Consider the following 15,358-nt stretch of genomic DNA (forward strand, 5'->3'; position numbering starts at 1 on the left):
TCCTCTCCCAGCTATCTCAGGCTGGGAAAATGCAGCAGGAGGGAAGGCTGAAGCTCTTTCTGGATTCGTACTGTGGTCCTGATACTAATCAGGCAATACACACAGAGGAATTAAGGAGAGAACGCCTGTATCACATATGATAGTGTTATGTCTGATACAAGATGGGGGACTCCAGGCCCATTTTATGTGGCCCATAGCCTGCTTTACTGTACCTGTGTGACAGAACATTTCACTAGCGAAGAGGCCAAACATATTTTCCTCCTTCTCTTTCCCTTTACTTTTCAGAGCTCCTGTGGTCATATGATTTTGAGTAATGAATAAAATAATAATACATTATGTTAGGCAGAAATTTGGTGACCAAGCAGGTTGTGTTTGGGTCACTCTTTACCATCAGATAGAGTATATTATACCCTAAAGCAAGGAGAGCCAACGGTTTCTAAGAATGGTAAAAAAAAAGACATTCCAACATTTTGTGACATTTTACCCTGACTGCATGAGCAGAGATGATCTGAACATGGGATGCAACAAAATCTTCCCTGCGATACTTTCCTTCCTTAATCTGCAAGTTGTGAAGCTGCGGGGGAAATTGAAAGATGGGATAGTGACATCTGTGGAGGAGAGGGCCTGTTAAGACTAATACACTGTTCTTTTGTTTCATGTAGAGGCATAATCAACCCATTCCCTCCTTCAAAGTGTGTCAGATCTTCCCCACTTCAGTGCATCCATATTGCTGAAGGTCACACTAAGGCTGTGCTTTGTGTTGATTCAACTGATGATCTCCTCTTCACTGGATCAAAAGGTACATCTTGTCTCTTTGGGGTTTTTGTAACTTTCTAAGTCAGTGGTTCCCAAACATTTTTGGACTGCCTCCCCCTTGGCTGCCAGGCTACATCCCTCGTGTCTTCCCCACATATACAAACACATACCTCTTTCCTGATTTAGGTCTACAGCAAATTCAAAGCACACTCAGTGCCTACATTTCTTTCTTGGTTGTTATGCAGCAACCATATTTTAGTCTGGAAAAATATATATGTTTTTGGAAAGCAACCTTGGGCCCTCATTGGGGAGAAAGACAGAAGGGGGAAAAGAGAGACAGGCAAGCAATGAAAAATCACATGGCTAGGAGCAAGTAGGAGAAGGTTATTTTGGGGGAAGCGTTGCAATCCTGAGTTAAGTAATTCCTGGAGTTCTGAGGTGGGAAGGACAGAGTCTGGGGATGGTAGAAGCTTAGGAGGAATATGATCCCATCCAGTCCACCTTCTGAAGCTGTGATTTCCTTCAAGAAGGGTTGTCCCTGGTCAGTACTGGTACAGGAGACTATCGAGGAAGTCTAGGGTCACTACAATGCAGAGGCAGGCAGTGGCAAGCCACCTTGGAATGTTTCTCGCTAGGTAAATGCAGCAGCAGCAAGAAGAGTCATAGTGCTGTTTGCCTGCTACCCCCAAATTCCTCACTACCTCCCTGGATCCCCTGCCCCCGGGAAGGGCATACCACCCAGTTTGAGAACCTCTATTCTAAATTCTCTTCAGGCAATGAATGAGGCTAGTGAAAGAGAGCCATACCATCCAAATAAAAGCTTTGTTTATTGAGGCTTCTTCTGTCGACTGGGTTATCTATAGGCAGAAAGAGCTGAAGAAGAAAGAAATTGAATACTTAGCAAACAAGAAACTCTTGACTATCTGTCTGTGTTAGGGCTAGTTTATCCAGTCCCTTCTTTTCCCAGTTCCTAGTGGGAATTTACAGAAAGAAAACTGATGAGCAATTGGCAGAGGAAGTCACCCCAAGGCTGCATCTTTACCACATGCATTATTTCTCTACTTCCCAGCTATTCTTCTCAACAGGCCTAAGTTTATTACCTGTGGTATGTTTGGATCCCTACAAGTCCTCTGACTATCCTGTAAGCTTGACAAGAAAGAGTTTCTGTGGTGTATTGATGAAAAGTTCTGCTTTCTGTGGCCAAATGTGTAGTATTTGTTACACTTGATCTTAGCCAAAAGGCCAAGAAGCGATATGTGTAGTATTTGTTGATTGAAATATCAGCTAGAGACTTGCAGATATGCAATGGGCCATCATAGATCTAACCTCAGACAGAGCTTTCATATTGTCTTTCAGTGATTTTCACACTTTCAGCTGAATTAAATAATAATATGTATGTGTGCGTGAACCAATCCTAAATGGGTTCTTACTGTGCATGTTTGAAACCATTAGCTGCCTTTGTGGCCATTGTGAGGGCAGAAAAGTAGGACATTGGTTTTGTAAATAAATAAATAGAAGGCTGTAGCAGAATAATTGTGAGATTAGGGGCTTAGAAGGGCAAAAGGGCAGGACAGTAGAAATGCCCGCAAACCACAGGACCTAAGATGGATGAAGTCAAATGGGCAACACACAGTAAGATCAGTGGGGCTGCCAGAACATGTCCGCATCCGCTGAAGCTAGAGTAAGGGCTGCAGATGGCTCCAATGACACCGAGGCTGGCCACCCTGAAGCGGAGGGAGGATGGGGAGCTGACTCCACAGCACTGCCATTACCCCTGAAGGGGTGCAGGACTATTGGAACCCCAGGAGTCAACATCGCAGCTCAACCAGCTGTAGACAGCATGACTAGTTATCCATGCAGCTTGGCCAGGCAGGGCAAGCCTGGTCTCGCCCATGAGCTGGGCATGTGGAAGCAAAAGGCATCTGGGCATCTGAGAACAGGATGAGGCAGGGGGAAGGCTTGTTAAGATCTCAGGGGAAGGAGAAGCAGAGGAAGGGATTGGAATTGATGGGGGAATAAAGGAAGGAGCGAAAGGCAGCTCATGGTCAGATGCAAGAGGAAGGAATAGAGGGTGGACAACTGGGAGGATGGAGAAGAGCAAAAGAGTAGAGAAGGAAAGAGAAGAATGGGAGCAAGTGTGGAATTGAAAAGCCAGAAGGAAGGGAAGCGTAGAAGCGCAGAGGAGCACAGAAGTATGAAAGGAAGAGCTGAGCCAGAGGGAGCAAAGCTCCAGCTACCAGCAGTGGAGGTGGGCCGACCAAGAAGGGGCACTGGAGGCAGGAGGAGGGCACGACCCAGATTCTAGAGGGGGCTAATGCTCCAGGAGGCCTGCTGGAGCCCCACAAATGGTCTTTATAAAACTATCGATGTAATACCTCCTCCTACATTTCGTACCCACTGATCTAAAATGACTTTAGGTGTCACGTTTCTGTTTTTCAACCACATACACTCAAACCATAGATGAGGTTTAATAAAGCTTTCAGTGTTATTTATTTTTATATTTGTATTCTGCCTTTCCCTCAGGGTGGCTCCCGCTATTTAAAACACAATACAATCCTTATAAAGTTTAAAATTCATACTTATTAATTTAACAAACAGTTTAAAACACAGTATATAAAAAATAAATAATATCAGTCTGCCTGATCTTTCTCATTACTCCAGGAAAATAGCATAAGAAAGGGAGAGAGATTTAAAGTGTACTTGAATGCAATTTTTCAGGCAGATCTGGGAAGGGAGGCCAGCAGTATTTTGGTGTTCGATGTTTAGGTCTCAGCCTTGCATCTGGTGGAACAGCTAAGGTCCCACAGGGCTCTGATCTCACCAGCACCATTTATGCACTGGGAACTTCACAGCTGCAGCTTCCGTGCAGGAGCAAAAATTGGGGGTGGATGAGGTGCACCAGGCAAAATGCTCCCCTGTGTGGGTGCAAGAAGAGTTGGGACAACCTGCCACGACTAAAACTACAGCCTGTAGCCTTGCATGAAACCTCCAGTGCGTAAATGGTCCAGGTGGAGTGTGCCTTCAGGCCCTGGGTAAGGCCAATTTTGTTCTTTAGGGCTGGGAACCCACAGCAGATTTTGACCTTAGTGCTTGGGGGGGGGGTGGATTGTGGTCCCTTAGATATACTAGTCCCAGACCATTTAAGTATTTAAAGTGATAACCAAAATCTTGAATCTGATCTCCAATCTGGAGCAAAAGCAGCTGGGAGATCTAGTTGTACATGTGCTCTCCACTGGGTCCCAGTATTGAATCAGTAGGAGTTTCTGGAGCAGCTTCAAGGGTAGCCTTGCATACAGCAAATTACAATAATCTAGCCTGGAGATTACAAGATATATTGCTGCTTCATAATATATACCCCTGAGATTCCTTCCTCTTCTGTGTTTAGTCTCTCTTTGCTACCAGCACAGATCTTGGCTACACTGACCTTTCTCATATCCCTCAAAGTACCTTCAGTGCTCATCAAGTACTTGCTCATTTAGTTTAAACAGTTGGATTTTTTATGAACATACCATGATGGGATCACAACAGAACTAGTGGTGTTGTGGATGGCTGAAAACCTTCAATTAGGAAGGCAGTTTTTAGTATTTTTTAAAAAGTATTATTGTTCCACCTGAGTTTTAAACAGTCATTTGAAATGTTTTATTTTTAAATGCAGCATGTGTATTCTGCTCTGTGACCACAATAAACTAAGCTAACTAACTAAATGAAGTATTTAATCAATCTTCCATACAGGAGCATAAATATTGACTTTTACTAGAGGTAGGTGACTTGCCACGTAGCTATACTTTATTTTAGAAAGTTAAATATTAAGCTAACAAGATGAGGTGACACATGATAAATTTGTAATTTTAAACCATATATTCTTCAGCTTCATCTGGCTATCTTTGAAAATGCCCTTTAAGACACTGAAGAGTTTCTATTAAACTGCCCATTGTTTCCTTCTCTGAGTGTGTGGGTTTAAACAAAGGCCTTCCATGACTAAGTGTCCTAATTTAACGATTGCTTTCTTGACGTCTGTTGCACTGAAATTGGTTATGATCGCCCAGGCATCCAGATTTGTAGCTTCTCCATATTTCCAGTTGTCGCACTGTTGCTATGATTTCTGAAGGGGAAATTGTTGCACTGAAAATTAATACATTTCTAACATGTATTTATTTTATTTATTTAGATTTATATGCCACCCTATCTTGCAGATCAGGGTCGTTTACAGAGAACATGAGTTGTATCAGTACAATATAAGCTGTGTCATCAATAATATGGTATTGCCAATTGTTGTTAGTTGCAAAGTCATGTCCGACCCATCGTGACCCCATGGACAATGATCCTCCAGGCCTTCCTGTCCTCTACAATTCCCCGGAGTCCATTTAAGCTCACACCGACTGCTTCAGAGACTCCATCCAGCCACCTCATTCTCTGCCATCCCCTTCTTCTTTTGCCCTCAATCACTCCCAGCATTAGGCTCTTCTCCAGGGAGTCCTTCCTTCTCATGAGGTGGCCAAAGTATTTGAGTTTCATCTTCAGGATCTGGCCTTCTAAAGAGCAGTCAGGGCTGATCTCCTCTAGGACTGACTGGTTTGTTCGCCTTGCAGTCCAAGGGACTTGCAAAAGTCTTCTCCAGCACCAGAATTCAAAAGCCTCAAATCTTTGATGCTCGGCCTTCCTTATGGTCCAACTTTCACAGCCATACATTGCAACTGGGAAGACCATAGCCTTGACTAGACGCACTTTTGTTGGCAGGGTGATGTCTCTGCTTTTTAGGATGCTGTCTAGATTTGCCATAGCTTTCCTCCCCAGGAGCAAGCGTCTTTTAATTTCTTTGCTGCAGTCCCCATCTGCAGTGATCTTGGAGCCCAGGAAAATAAAATCTGTCACTACCTCCATTTCTTCCTCATCTATTTGCCAGGAATTGAGAGGGCCGGATGCCATGATCTCAGTTTTCTTGATGTTGAGGCATTGTCAGTAGTAATTATAATATAACATAGGCAACAATAGATCATTTGTTTATAGTAACATTACAACTGCAACACTGTGGAGTGAGCATATCTGAATGGGAGCAGGTTCTGGGAGCCCAATAGATGTTGGCACTGACCTCAACCAAATGCCTCACAGAAGAGCTCCATTTTGCAGACCTTGCAGAACTGTGGTAGCTCTGACAGGGCCCAGATCTCTTCTGGGAGCTCATTCTACCTAGTGGGGCCCAAGACAACCTGTTTGTAACTTTTAGGAGACTCTTTGCTTTTGAACCTTCTCCTGACAATTTTAATACTTTTTTATTTTTATGCATAACAGAAGAGAACAGAATAAGAGAAAAGACTTAGACAAATGTGTATGATTGAGTACAAGTTTTCCCCTGTAGCTCCATTCTCCTGACGTATTGAATTCATCAATGAAAGTTCCCTTTTGTCAGATTAGCTTTTGAATTTTATAGAACATATTGAAAAAGATAGACCTCGCACTCTTCAGAACTTAAAAATCCCAAATCTGCAGCTCTTCAGAAGATCCTATTTCAGCCAGTTTCTCAGGTTTTCCTCTGGGAAATAGAGTGTAGATGAGAGCTTTCTGAGATGAGAAACCACATAGCCCCATTATAACTTATAATATAGGAACATAACAGATTGATACTGTCTGTTGCATAATTTTAAAAAGCTTATGAGCACTTAAGGAATTATGAGAATGTTTAGTGGTGGCCACAACAAAATTGCTGCCATGGGGGGGCACCAATCACAAAATATTGGGAAGTTCCAAGCCAACTTTCCTCCAAGAAGGTGTTCCCTGAAGGTACAAAAGTGATGACTGACTCTTCTTGGGTTCTTCTGAAGCACTTCCTTATCTGAAGTAATGAGGTGGAGGAAAGCCAGGACTGACTTTGTTCTTTGGGGACGGAGATCCGTTTGTTGACAAAGCAAATAGGCACCAGGAAGTCCATTGGCAGGTGCCCTGGCACCCATGGAGATCATGTTAGGAATCACCGGCCTATTGTAATTGTGTGGAGTCCACTCAGTTCAGTGATGTTTCTTGATAATTTCACAAACTTGAAAGTTATCTCAGCATTGAGCATAACTATGCAGCATTGTTCATTTTTTTATTTCTTTTTCTTGTGTGTATGTGTTTAGATCGGACTTGTAAAGTATGGAATTTGGTGACTGGACAGGAAATAATGTCTTTGGGTGGCCATCCCAACAACGTCGTTTCTGTAAAATACTGTAATTATACTAGCCTCGTCTTCACAATCTCAACATCTTATATTAAGGTGTGGGACATCCGTGATTCTGCCAAGTGTATCCGAACACTAACGTAAGTTATAGCTCTAAAAGACATTTTTTAAAAAATTAATGTGACTGATAGCTTAGAATTTGGAACAAGAAAAGGTGAGCATTGTATATAATGTCAGATGTGTTGCCTAAAATCCTTCCACTTTATTTACATTCTGGTTTTAATTTCCAATGGATAGTTTAAAGAAATGCCATTAGTGTCTAGTGTGGGATGAAAAGGAGGTGCAGGAAAGCTGTTTGAGATCTTCTTGCCCTAGTTTAATACAGAACAAGATGCATTGTAAGTAAATATCTGGCCATTGTTACCAAATTGCATTAGCCAAAAATTCAGTGTCTTTGTCAGTAATTTGGAGGGTTACTTGAAAAAAAAACATTTGAGGAACTGGAGGGGATGCAGTGCCTCTTATTAGGGGCTATTTGAGAGTGTTGCAGGGTGCACGAGGAATCTTTAAACATAAGCACAAGTGATGACTTTAAAGAAAATTACAAAAGTCATATGGTGGGTTCACTTCACTACTGCCCCGTATCTTTGTACCTGAAGGGCTTGCTGTCAGTTTCCTTTTCACCAGTTCAGAATATCTGAGAGAGCATAGGCTTTAAGTTATTAGTGTGCAAATGAATTGGAATGTCCATTCTAAATATGCTTGTGTGAATTTTTTGAAGCACCATCTCCATGCTGATATTCTGTTTGTCCTCTGTTCCCACTGCAAGACATGTGCTTGCGAGAATGCTAGAGTTGACTGAAGGATTCTTTGTCTTTGTATAGAAAGTTAACTTTTTGCTTTGTGTTCTGCAAAATGAAGGTCTTCAGGCCAGGTGATGCCAGGTGATGCTTGCTCTGGAAGTACTAACAGAACGGTGACCATTCCAGCTGGGGAGAACCAGATAAACCAGATAGCCCTAAACCCAACTGGCACTTTTCTCTATGCAGCTGCTGGAAATGCAGTGAGAATGTGGGACCTAAAAAGGTAAAGCTCTCCTGATCATTTACTGACATGCCAGGATAACATGGGCCATGGTGCTTCAGTTGACGATGTCTGAAACACAGTAACTGCAATGCCCAGGACAATGCTCCATGAAGAAATAGAGAACCACTTGAAGGCCTGAGGTTATGTGGCAGCTGCTACACTGAAGCTCCTTCCTATGCCTCCTGTGTGTGAAGAACTCCTAGCCTGTGTGGCAGGAGCCCATTCAGGTGTTCCTCCCCATGCCTGTGTTCATCACTTTGGGATAGGAAGGCAGAGGTGCCCTAGGGAGGCATCAAAGTTATATTACTTGTATAAGGTCCATTATGCATGGGGGTCCCCTACATGTGAACAATCCCCACACACAACCAGGGAGCAAAAATTGAAATAGTTGCCATCCATTGTATACATAACTCTCATAACTCTCATTTTAACACAGAAATTCCTGGACAAGATGAGAAGGAAACAAAGCACTTAACCAGCAAGTAGATTTATTGCCTTAGCAAAATACAGACTCAAAATAATACATTTGCACAGAAAGGGGAAAGGCAAGAGTTGGTATCAAGGGAACCAAATAAAACCAGTAATTCTTCAACCGTTATGTGTGTGTTCTATAGTAGGGATCCAAACTATGTCTTTCTTGCTTAGCTAATCCAGAGCAGACCAATTTAAAAGCAAGGGATAGGGTGCTCACAGTAGGACAAGAAGGTGTGGTGGGATAAATGAGAATGAATCTTAGAATAACGGGAAGAAAGTCGCTGAGCAGCACACAATGCAAAGGGGCCAACAACAAGAGGACCAGCTGGTCTCTAATAGGAGATGGCGAGTTAAGAGGGTGAGTGGAAAAATAGTTAAATCAGTAAACTGAGTGGAATAGAGGAAGAGAAATAATATCTCCTCTGTCCTGAAGAAGAAGGGTCCAAAGCTGCTTTGCTTGTGGTGATTGGTAGATGGCTCTGGATAGAAGCCACCTATAAAGATTAGAGGGCTCTTGGAGCCTCTGTTAAGAACCTGGCTTTATCCTGGTCTCGTATCAGAATCTCTCCTGGTTTTAGACTGGCACTTTGGAACGAATGTTTTCTGGAGTTTTCTGAAGAGGGGTATTAGAATTAGAATAATGCAGTTGGGGTAGGTGTTAAGACTAACATAGATATGCTGATGTTATCAGAGGAATGACCTAATGGGCTTTCCCTGTACAGTTTACTGTGTTCTTGGGAACTGCATTTGGTAAGTAAATCACAATATCTTTTGAAACCTTGTGAAACCAGAGCCATGTATTAGGGTCAAGAAGATATGAGGTACCTCTGATGGTTCAAAGGGAATATTGAGCAGTGTGGTATCCTTACATCCACTGCACATCTGTGTTGCTCTTTCTCATTAAAACAATTATCATTAAAGTTCTCTTAATAATAATAATATTAATAGTATTAAGTTCTCTTATAATAATAATTATGTGCCAGTCACACTGTGGCAATTCCTGCTCTTCTTCTAGGTTTCAGTCTACAGGAAAATTAAGTGGACACCTAGGCCCTGTCATGTGCCTTACCGTAGACAGCATATCCAATGGACAGGATCTCATTATTACTGGCTCAAAGGACCACTATATAAAGGTATTGTCTTCCATGTCCTTGGCACTTTATTACTAAAGCAGAACAGCCTGTGGTTTCTGTTTCCTTTCTTTCTCTCCTTTCATCCCAGATCAAACTATGTAGATCAGTAACTGGAGGTAGCTTCTTTAATCCTTCTAGAAAGCAAACATTTATCAAACTGACAGTCTTCTAGCCTCATTTCTGTAGGGAGGAAAAGCAAATCCCTTGTTCAAGTCAAAAAGGGTGCTCTCCTGGCAATTTAAATGTACTATTTTGCTGATAAAATAATCAGGCTCTTTACTAGGTTGACACTTTATTCAAGCAGATCCAACCTCATGTCTGTTGTCTGGGAGACCTGAACTTCACCCCAGAAATGCCCACCCTCCTGAGATGACAGCACACAAGCCTTGCAGCCATGGATGCCAGGCTTCCAGGCATCTCCAGGGCAACGCAACACAGCCTGTGGACCCTGTCACCATGCTGCAGGAGCCTGTCCAGCAAGTCACTGGCCCCAGGGACTCACCTGGCTCCAACACGGCTCAGCAGCCAGGGCCAGCTGCATCCACCAAAGCCTGCTCCTGCTGGCCGATGCCCTCCCAGCCCAAGAAGCCAGATGACGGCTGGGAGAGGAGCCGGGAGGTGCACTTGGCGGCCCACTTACCTTCCCAAGGCTTGAGGGAAGGGTGAGGCCGTGAAAGGAAGCACACTGGGTGAGGAGGGTGAAAATGCTGAGGGGAAGCCTTTGTGCACTCAGAAAGGGAGGAGACTTGAATGGGGGGAGGGATATAAGGAAGGCTGGGGCCAGGCTTAGGGGTTGGATATAGAGAGGAGCGGTAGGGCAGACAACCAGGCAGAGAGAGAAAGGAGAGTGGAAGGAAAGGAGAGAGAGCACATGGGAGGAGAGCCAGGAAGAGCGGAGAAATTGATTGAGAGGAAAATGAAGGGAGCGGGCTGAACTAACCAAGGAGGAGGAGGACAATGTCTCCCCGCATTTGATGCCTGACTCTCAAGGATGCACCTTCTGAGCTGCTGGGTGGAGCCCAGTGAGGCACCTCATTGACCAGCCAGCAGGGGCAGCCCGACATCCCTTTAAAACCACTCCAAGGAATCTGAAAATTGTAGATGGGTAGTCTTGTTAGTCTGTAGTGGCACAATCAAACAGGAGTCAAGTGGCACTTAAGTAGCTAATTTTATTCCAGCAAAAGCCTCCCTTCTTCAGATGAACCTGATAAAATGAGGTCTGCTTCTTCAAAGCTGTAATAAACACTCTTAGTCTTTAAGGTCCCACTGGACTTCTCAGGATATTTAGAATGTTACTACTGATATCCTACTGATGCAGAGAGATAACTTGGTGTATTGGTTAAAAGTGGTGGCCTCTAATCTGGTGAACTGTGTGATTCCCCACTCCTCCACATGTAGGCAGCTGGGTGGACCATTCACAGTTCTCTCAGAACTCTCAGCCCCACCTACCTCACAGGGTGTCTGTTTTGGGGAGAGGAAGGGTAGGTGATTATAAGCTGCTCTGAATAGCAGGGTACAAAGAAACAGCTCTTCTTCCTAACAAGATTTATTTCCTTAATTTTGTATACTACCATGCAGTGGCAAATAAGCTTATAATCTCCTGTTGGGCTCTTCTGTCCTTATGTAATGAAACATAACCTTCCAATGCATCTGATGAAATGAGCTCTGATAAAGGTAAAGGTATCCCCTGTGCAAGCACCGAGTCATGTCTGACCCTTGGGGTGACGCCCTCTAGCGTTTTCTTGGCAGACTCAATACGGGGTGGTTTGCCATTGCCTTCCCCAGTCATTACCATTTACCCCCCAGCAAGCTGGGTACTCATTTTACCGACCTCAGAAGGATGGAAGGCTGAGTCAACCTTGAGCCGGCTGCTGGGATTGAACTCCCAGCCTCATGGGCAAAGCTGTCAGACGGCTGCCTTACCACTCTGCGCCACAAGAGGCTCTATACATTATGGTTCTGATACATTATGGTTAATGGTGGCAAATGTACTCTAGTTTTATTGAACTTATTTATTTGGGAAGAGGCCGTGGCTCAGTGACTTGGCATGAAGAAAGTCCCAGGTTGAATCCCTGACATTTGCAGCTAGAAGAATCAGATGGTAGATAATGTAAAAGACCTCTACTGGAGTCCCTGGAGAGCTGCTGCCGGTCTCAGTAGACAGTACTGACTTTGATGGTCTGATTCATAGGGCAACTATTTATTTGTTTATTTTGCATTTATATACCACCCTCCCTTGCAGCTCAGGGTGGTTTACAGAAAATGTTAGATGGGTAATGGAGTACAGGTAAGTTGGGTCATTGTCAACAATGTTAACAACAATTTTAACAGTCATAACATAGTAAAACATGTTGGGAACGATATCAACATCAACTGCAGCCATAGTATGACATAACATGTCTCAGGTACTATTTCTTCTGCAGAGTCCTGCAGAGGATCGGAGCTGGGTGGGAGCCCAATAGAGGCTGTATTGGCCTCGATCAAATGCCTGGCAGAAGAGCTCGGTTTTGCAGGCCCTGCAGAACTGTGATAGCTCTGACAGCTCTGTGTGTTCACGTGTCCAACTGTTGAGAATATTGCACTTACAAGAAACTAAAAAGGGGTACAAATTCTGTACAGAAAAAATGACACTGTTTTTTGTATGTGATGAGAAAATCCTCCAGCGAGACTTTGGTATCCGATCCCTGTGAGATACAGTGGTTGGAAGAGGATCTTAATAATAGCAATTATAGCAGCAACAGTTTAGGCTTTTTAAAATGCAAAGCTTTCATTTGAGGCATGGAGAGTGTATTGTGGATGTATTTCAGATGAGGCTTCACATTTTTACTTAATTTACAAATCATTAAATGTACTTAATAATTGGGACAGCTGCACTGTCCCACACATTTTGCAGGAATTGGCATGGCACGACATTCTTTGGGTAACATTTCCCAATTCATATTTCACTAATTATATGCCAAGAAGATTTTGAGGAATTTGAAAGTGTCTTTTCTCCACGGCAGATGTTTGATGTCACTGAAGGAGCACTTGGAACTGTAAGTCCTACTCACAACTTCGAGCCTCCCCATTATGATGGCATTGAAGCTCTTACAATTATGGGTGACAACCTTTTCAGCGGATCCAGAGATAACGGCATAAAAAAATGGGATTTGGCTCAAAAAGATCTCATTCAGGTACTGTTAAGAAAGTTGAGCATTTAGTTATATAAACTCAGTACACTGTCTGCTAGTCAACACTAGCTGTTAGTCAAGAACTAAGCTCTGGAGCTGTCCAAAATTTGCCCGAGTAATTTTTTAAATCCATTTTGGCAACAAAAGTTCAGATTTGCTGTTTAATAGTGAAATCCTAAGCACAGTTGGCTGCTTCTAAGCCCATTGACTTCAGTGTACTTAGAAGGGTAGTACTGTAAATGTATTTGTGTCTGGAAAATGATGTTAGGGTCTAGAAATGACACATAATTTACTCTACTTACATCAAAGTAAGGTGTGACATAATGAGTTGTAGATTACATGTGCAGACATTCATGCAGCTGTCCTATGATGTGGCTCGTAGGAGAGTCATGATAAATTCCCAGCCCTCCTTTTATGTAGCAGCTTCTGGTTGCAAAGAATATATATGATGATGTATGTACTAGAAAAATGTTAAGCGGTTGGGGGAAAAAAGAAGTAAGCACACATACACCACTCTTAACTCAGTGGTCACAACATAGCCAAGTTTCATTTGAAGCAGTGTGTGTGCACACAAAAACTTATACCTTGAATGAAACTTAGTTGGCCTTAAAGGTGCCACTGGACTCAAACATTGTTCTGCTGTCTGGGACCAACATGGCTACTCACCTGAATCTATCAAGATAAATGTGTTTTGCTTACATTCGGTGTCAAGATATGTTGGTCTGGATCCAGTCTTTCTCCAACTTAAGTGTCCCTTCAGCAGGAAGCGTAAACATCCTGACACGGGAGGTAGCAGAGGGGTAGGAGCCACAAGGTGACTTGAGTATTCTGTCTTGAGATTTGCAGTTTTTAAATGTGGATATTGCAAGAAAACACCTTGCTTTTTTGTAAGCTATCTGCTTGGTTCATAAAAATGTTTTGTAAGTGGACTGAATGGATGTGCTTAAATTGTACCAAATAATCTCTACTTCATTCCATTTTCTGATGTTACTTTCATAGTTAAGGTTCTAACTGGCAGTGTTTCTCAACCTGATTGTGTGCTGTATCTTTTCAGCAAGTTCCTAATGCCCACAAAGACTGGGTGTGTGCTCTGGGACTAGTGCCTGGTTCCCCTGCCCTCCTCAGTGGCTGCCGTGGAGGCATTCTGAAGCTTTGGAATGTAGATACATTTGCACCCATAAGTGAATTGAAAGGGCATGACAGTCCCATCAATGCCATATGTACCAACTCCAGCCAGATCTTCACAGCATCTGAGTGAGTTATTTTCCTGTTCTCTGCATCCTCATTGCTGGAATGAATTTTGACATATTCCCTTTACTTATGTTCATCAAATGCAGAAATTCAAAGGGCTTATTGTCAACTAGGTGGTTCAGATCTCCTACACAGTTGGAGTTATAACAGAGGGGTATAAAAACATGTGAAAGTGCCTCTTAGTATTCCATGCAGTTGTTGACAATAAATTGATCTATTGTTCTGTAGTGTTTTCAACCTTCGCTTTCATTTGGGTCATTGTGAGCTTTTAAAATATATGAGCACTTTAGCACAAGGGGAGACTGAAGCATTGCACTCCAAGATATTTACTATTTGCATTTCCCCCACAATGTGAAAATGTGGTTGATATACACTAACATAGAGATGTTAATCTCTTAATGGTTTTGTAGTTGTTTATCTGTAACTGAAATGAGAGTCTTTCAACTAACTCCACCAACGATTTGTTTATGATTTAGAATTGTGTACATTGTAACTTACTTTTAAGCTTTGTTTTTATTTAGTCCAAAATAATTGTGATAGGGCTGGAACTGGATACCATTTTGTAAGGGCAGACAAGGATGTGAAAATGTCCAGGAAACCCACAAGCATGACCATGTCCCAAAAGATGGAGGAAGAGGCAAGCCACATGGGCTTCAGGCAGGTCAGACCCAGCCTCACCCAACCATATGAGACAGACACCTGCTTGTTCGGGTGGGCCTCCCTCTGCCTGCCCTACAGAGGCCCTTCTTGCAACTATACGGGCATGTCCAGACAGCAGGGAAGCCATCAGTCCACTGGGAGAAGTCTTGGTGGCCCAGTGGTTGCAATGGCCCATCTACCCCAGACATTTTGCCTCATTTATTTGCAGGGCCATTCTGGTCTTCCTGCCTCAAGAAGAAGAAATTACTGTCTAGCCTTTTGGCTTTCCTAGTCTTTGTCCCCTTCAAATATGCCATTCTAGCAAGGTATGATATGTAAAACCTTTTGTTCTTACCTTGCCTAGGGGCATTAGCATAAGTAAAGCTGGTTCCCTCTGCCAGTCTTTTAGTAGCATTGCAGCCTCTATGGAACATGTGTAGACTTGTAGCCCCAAGTCTAGGGTGGAGGGCATTTCTCAACATACCCCATCAGCTGGTTAGTGGCAGACTGAGAGAACTGGCTGGTCCTCTACCTTCCCACACCAGTCACCACTTCCCCCCATTGCCATTTCTCTTCCCCCTTTCAATCAAAAGGGGGAAAATTGGGATCCAGTATGGAGAATGAAGTGTCTGTACTCTGTGAAACTCACAGGTCCTCTGTTTCTGCTCTGTAATATAGCTGGTACATTTCACACT

At 43.1% G+C, this 15,358-nt stretch overlaps 1 protein-coding gene across 14 annotated transcripts in view; it reads left to right on the forward strand.

Moving 5' to 3' along the window:
• KIF21A (kinesin family member 21A) overlaps positions 1-15,358 on the forward strand; it is a 118,465-nt gene that overhangs the window by 101,705 nt on the left and 1,402 nt on the right. For all 14 annotated transcript variants that reach the window (XM_077338203.1, XM_077338209.1, XM_077338215.1 and 11 more), the window contains 6 exons: positions 663-799; positions 6,870-7,050; positions 7,832-7,996; positions 9,486-9,603; positions 12,606-12,776; positions 13,828-14,027. In XM_077338203.1, the coding sequence (XP_077194318.1) occupies positions 663-799; positions 6,870-7,050; positions 7,832-7,996; positions 9,486-9,603; positions 12,606-12,776; positions 13,828-14,027 (972 nt within the window). The remainder of the gene's footprint in view (positions 1-662; positions 800-6,869; positions 7,051-7,831; positions 7,997-9,485; positions 9,604-12,605; positions 12,777-13,827; positions 14,028-15,358) is intronic.

Source organism: Paroedura picta, chromosome 5 (assembly GCF_049243985.1).
Source record: "Paroedura picta isolate Pp20150507F chromosome 5, Ppicta_v3.0, whole genome shotgun sequence".
NCBI lineage: Eukaryota > Metazoa > Chordata > Lepidosauria > Squamata > Gekkonidae > Paroedura > Paroedura picta.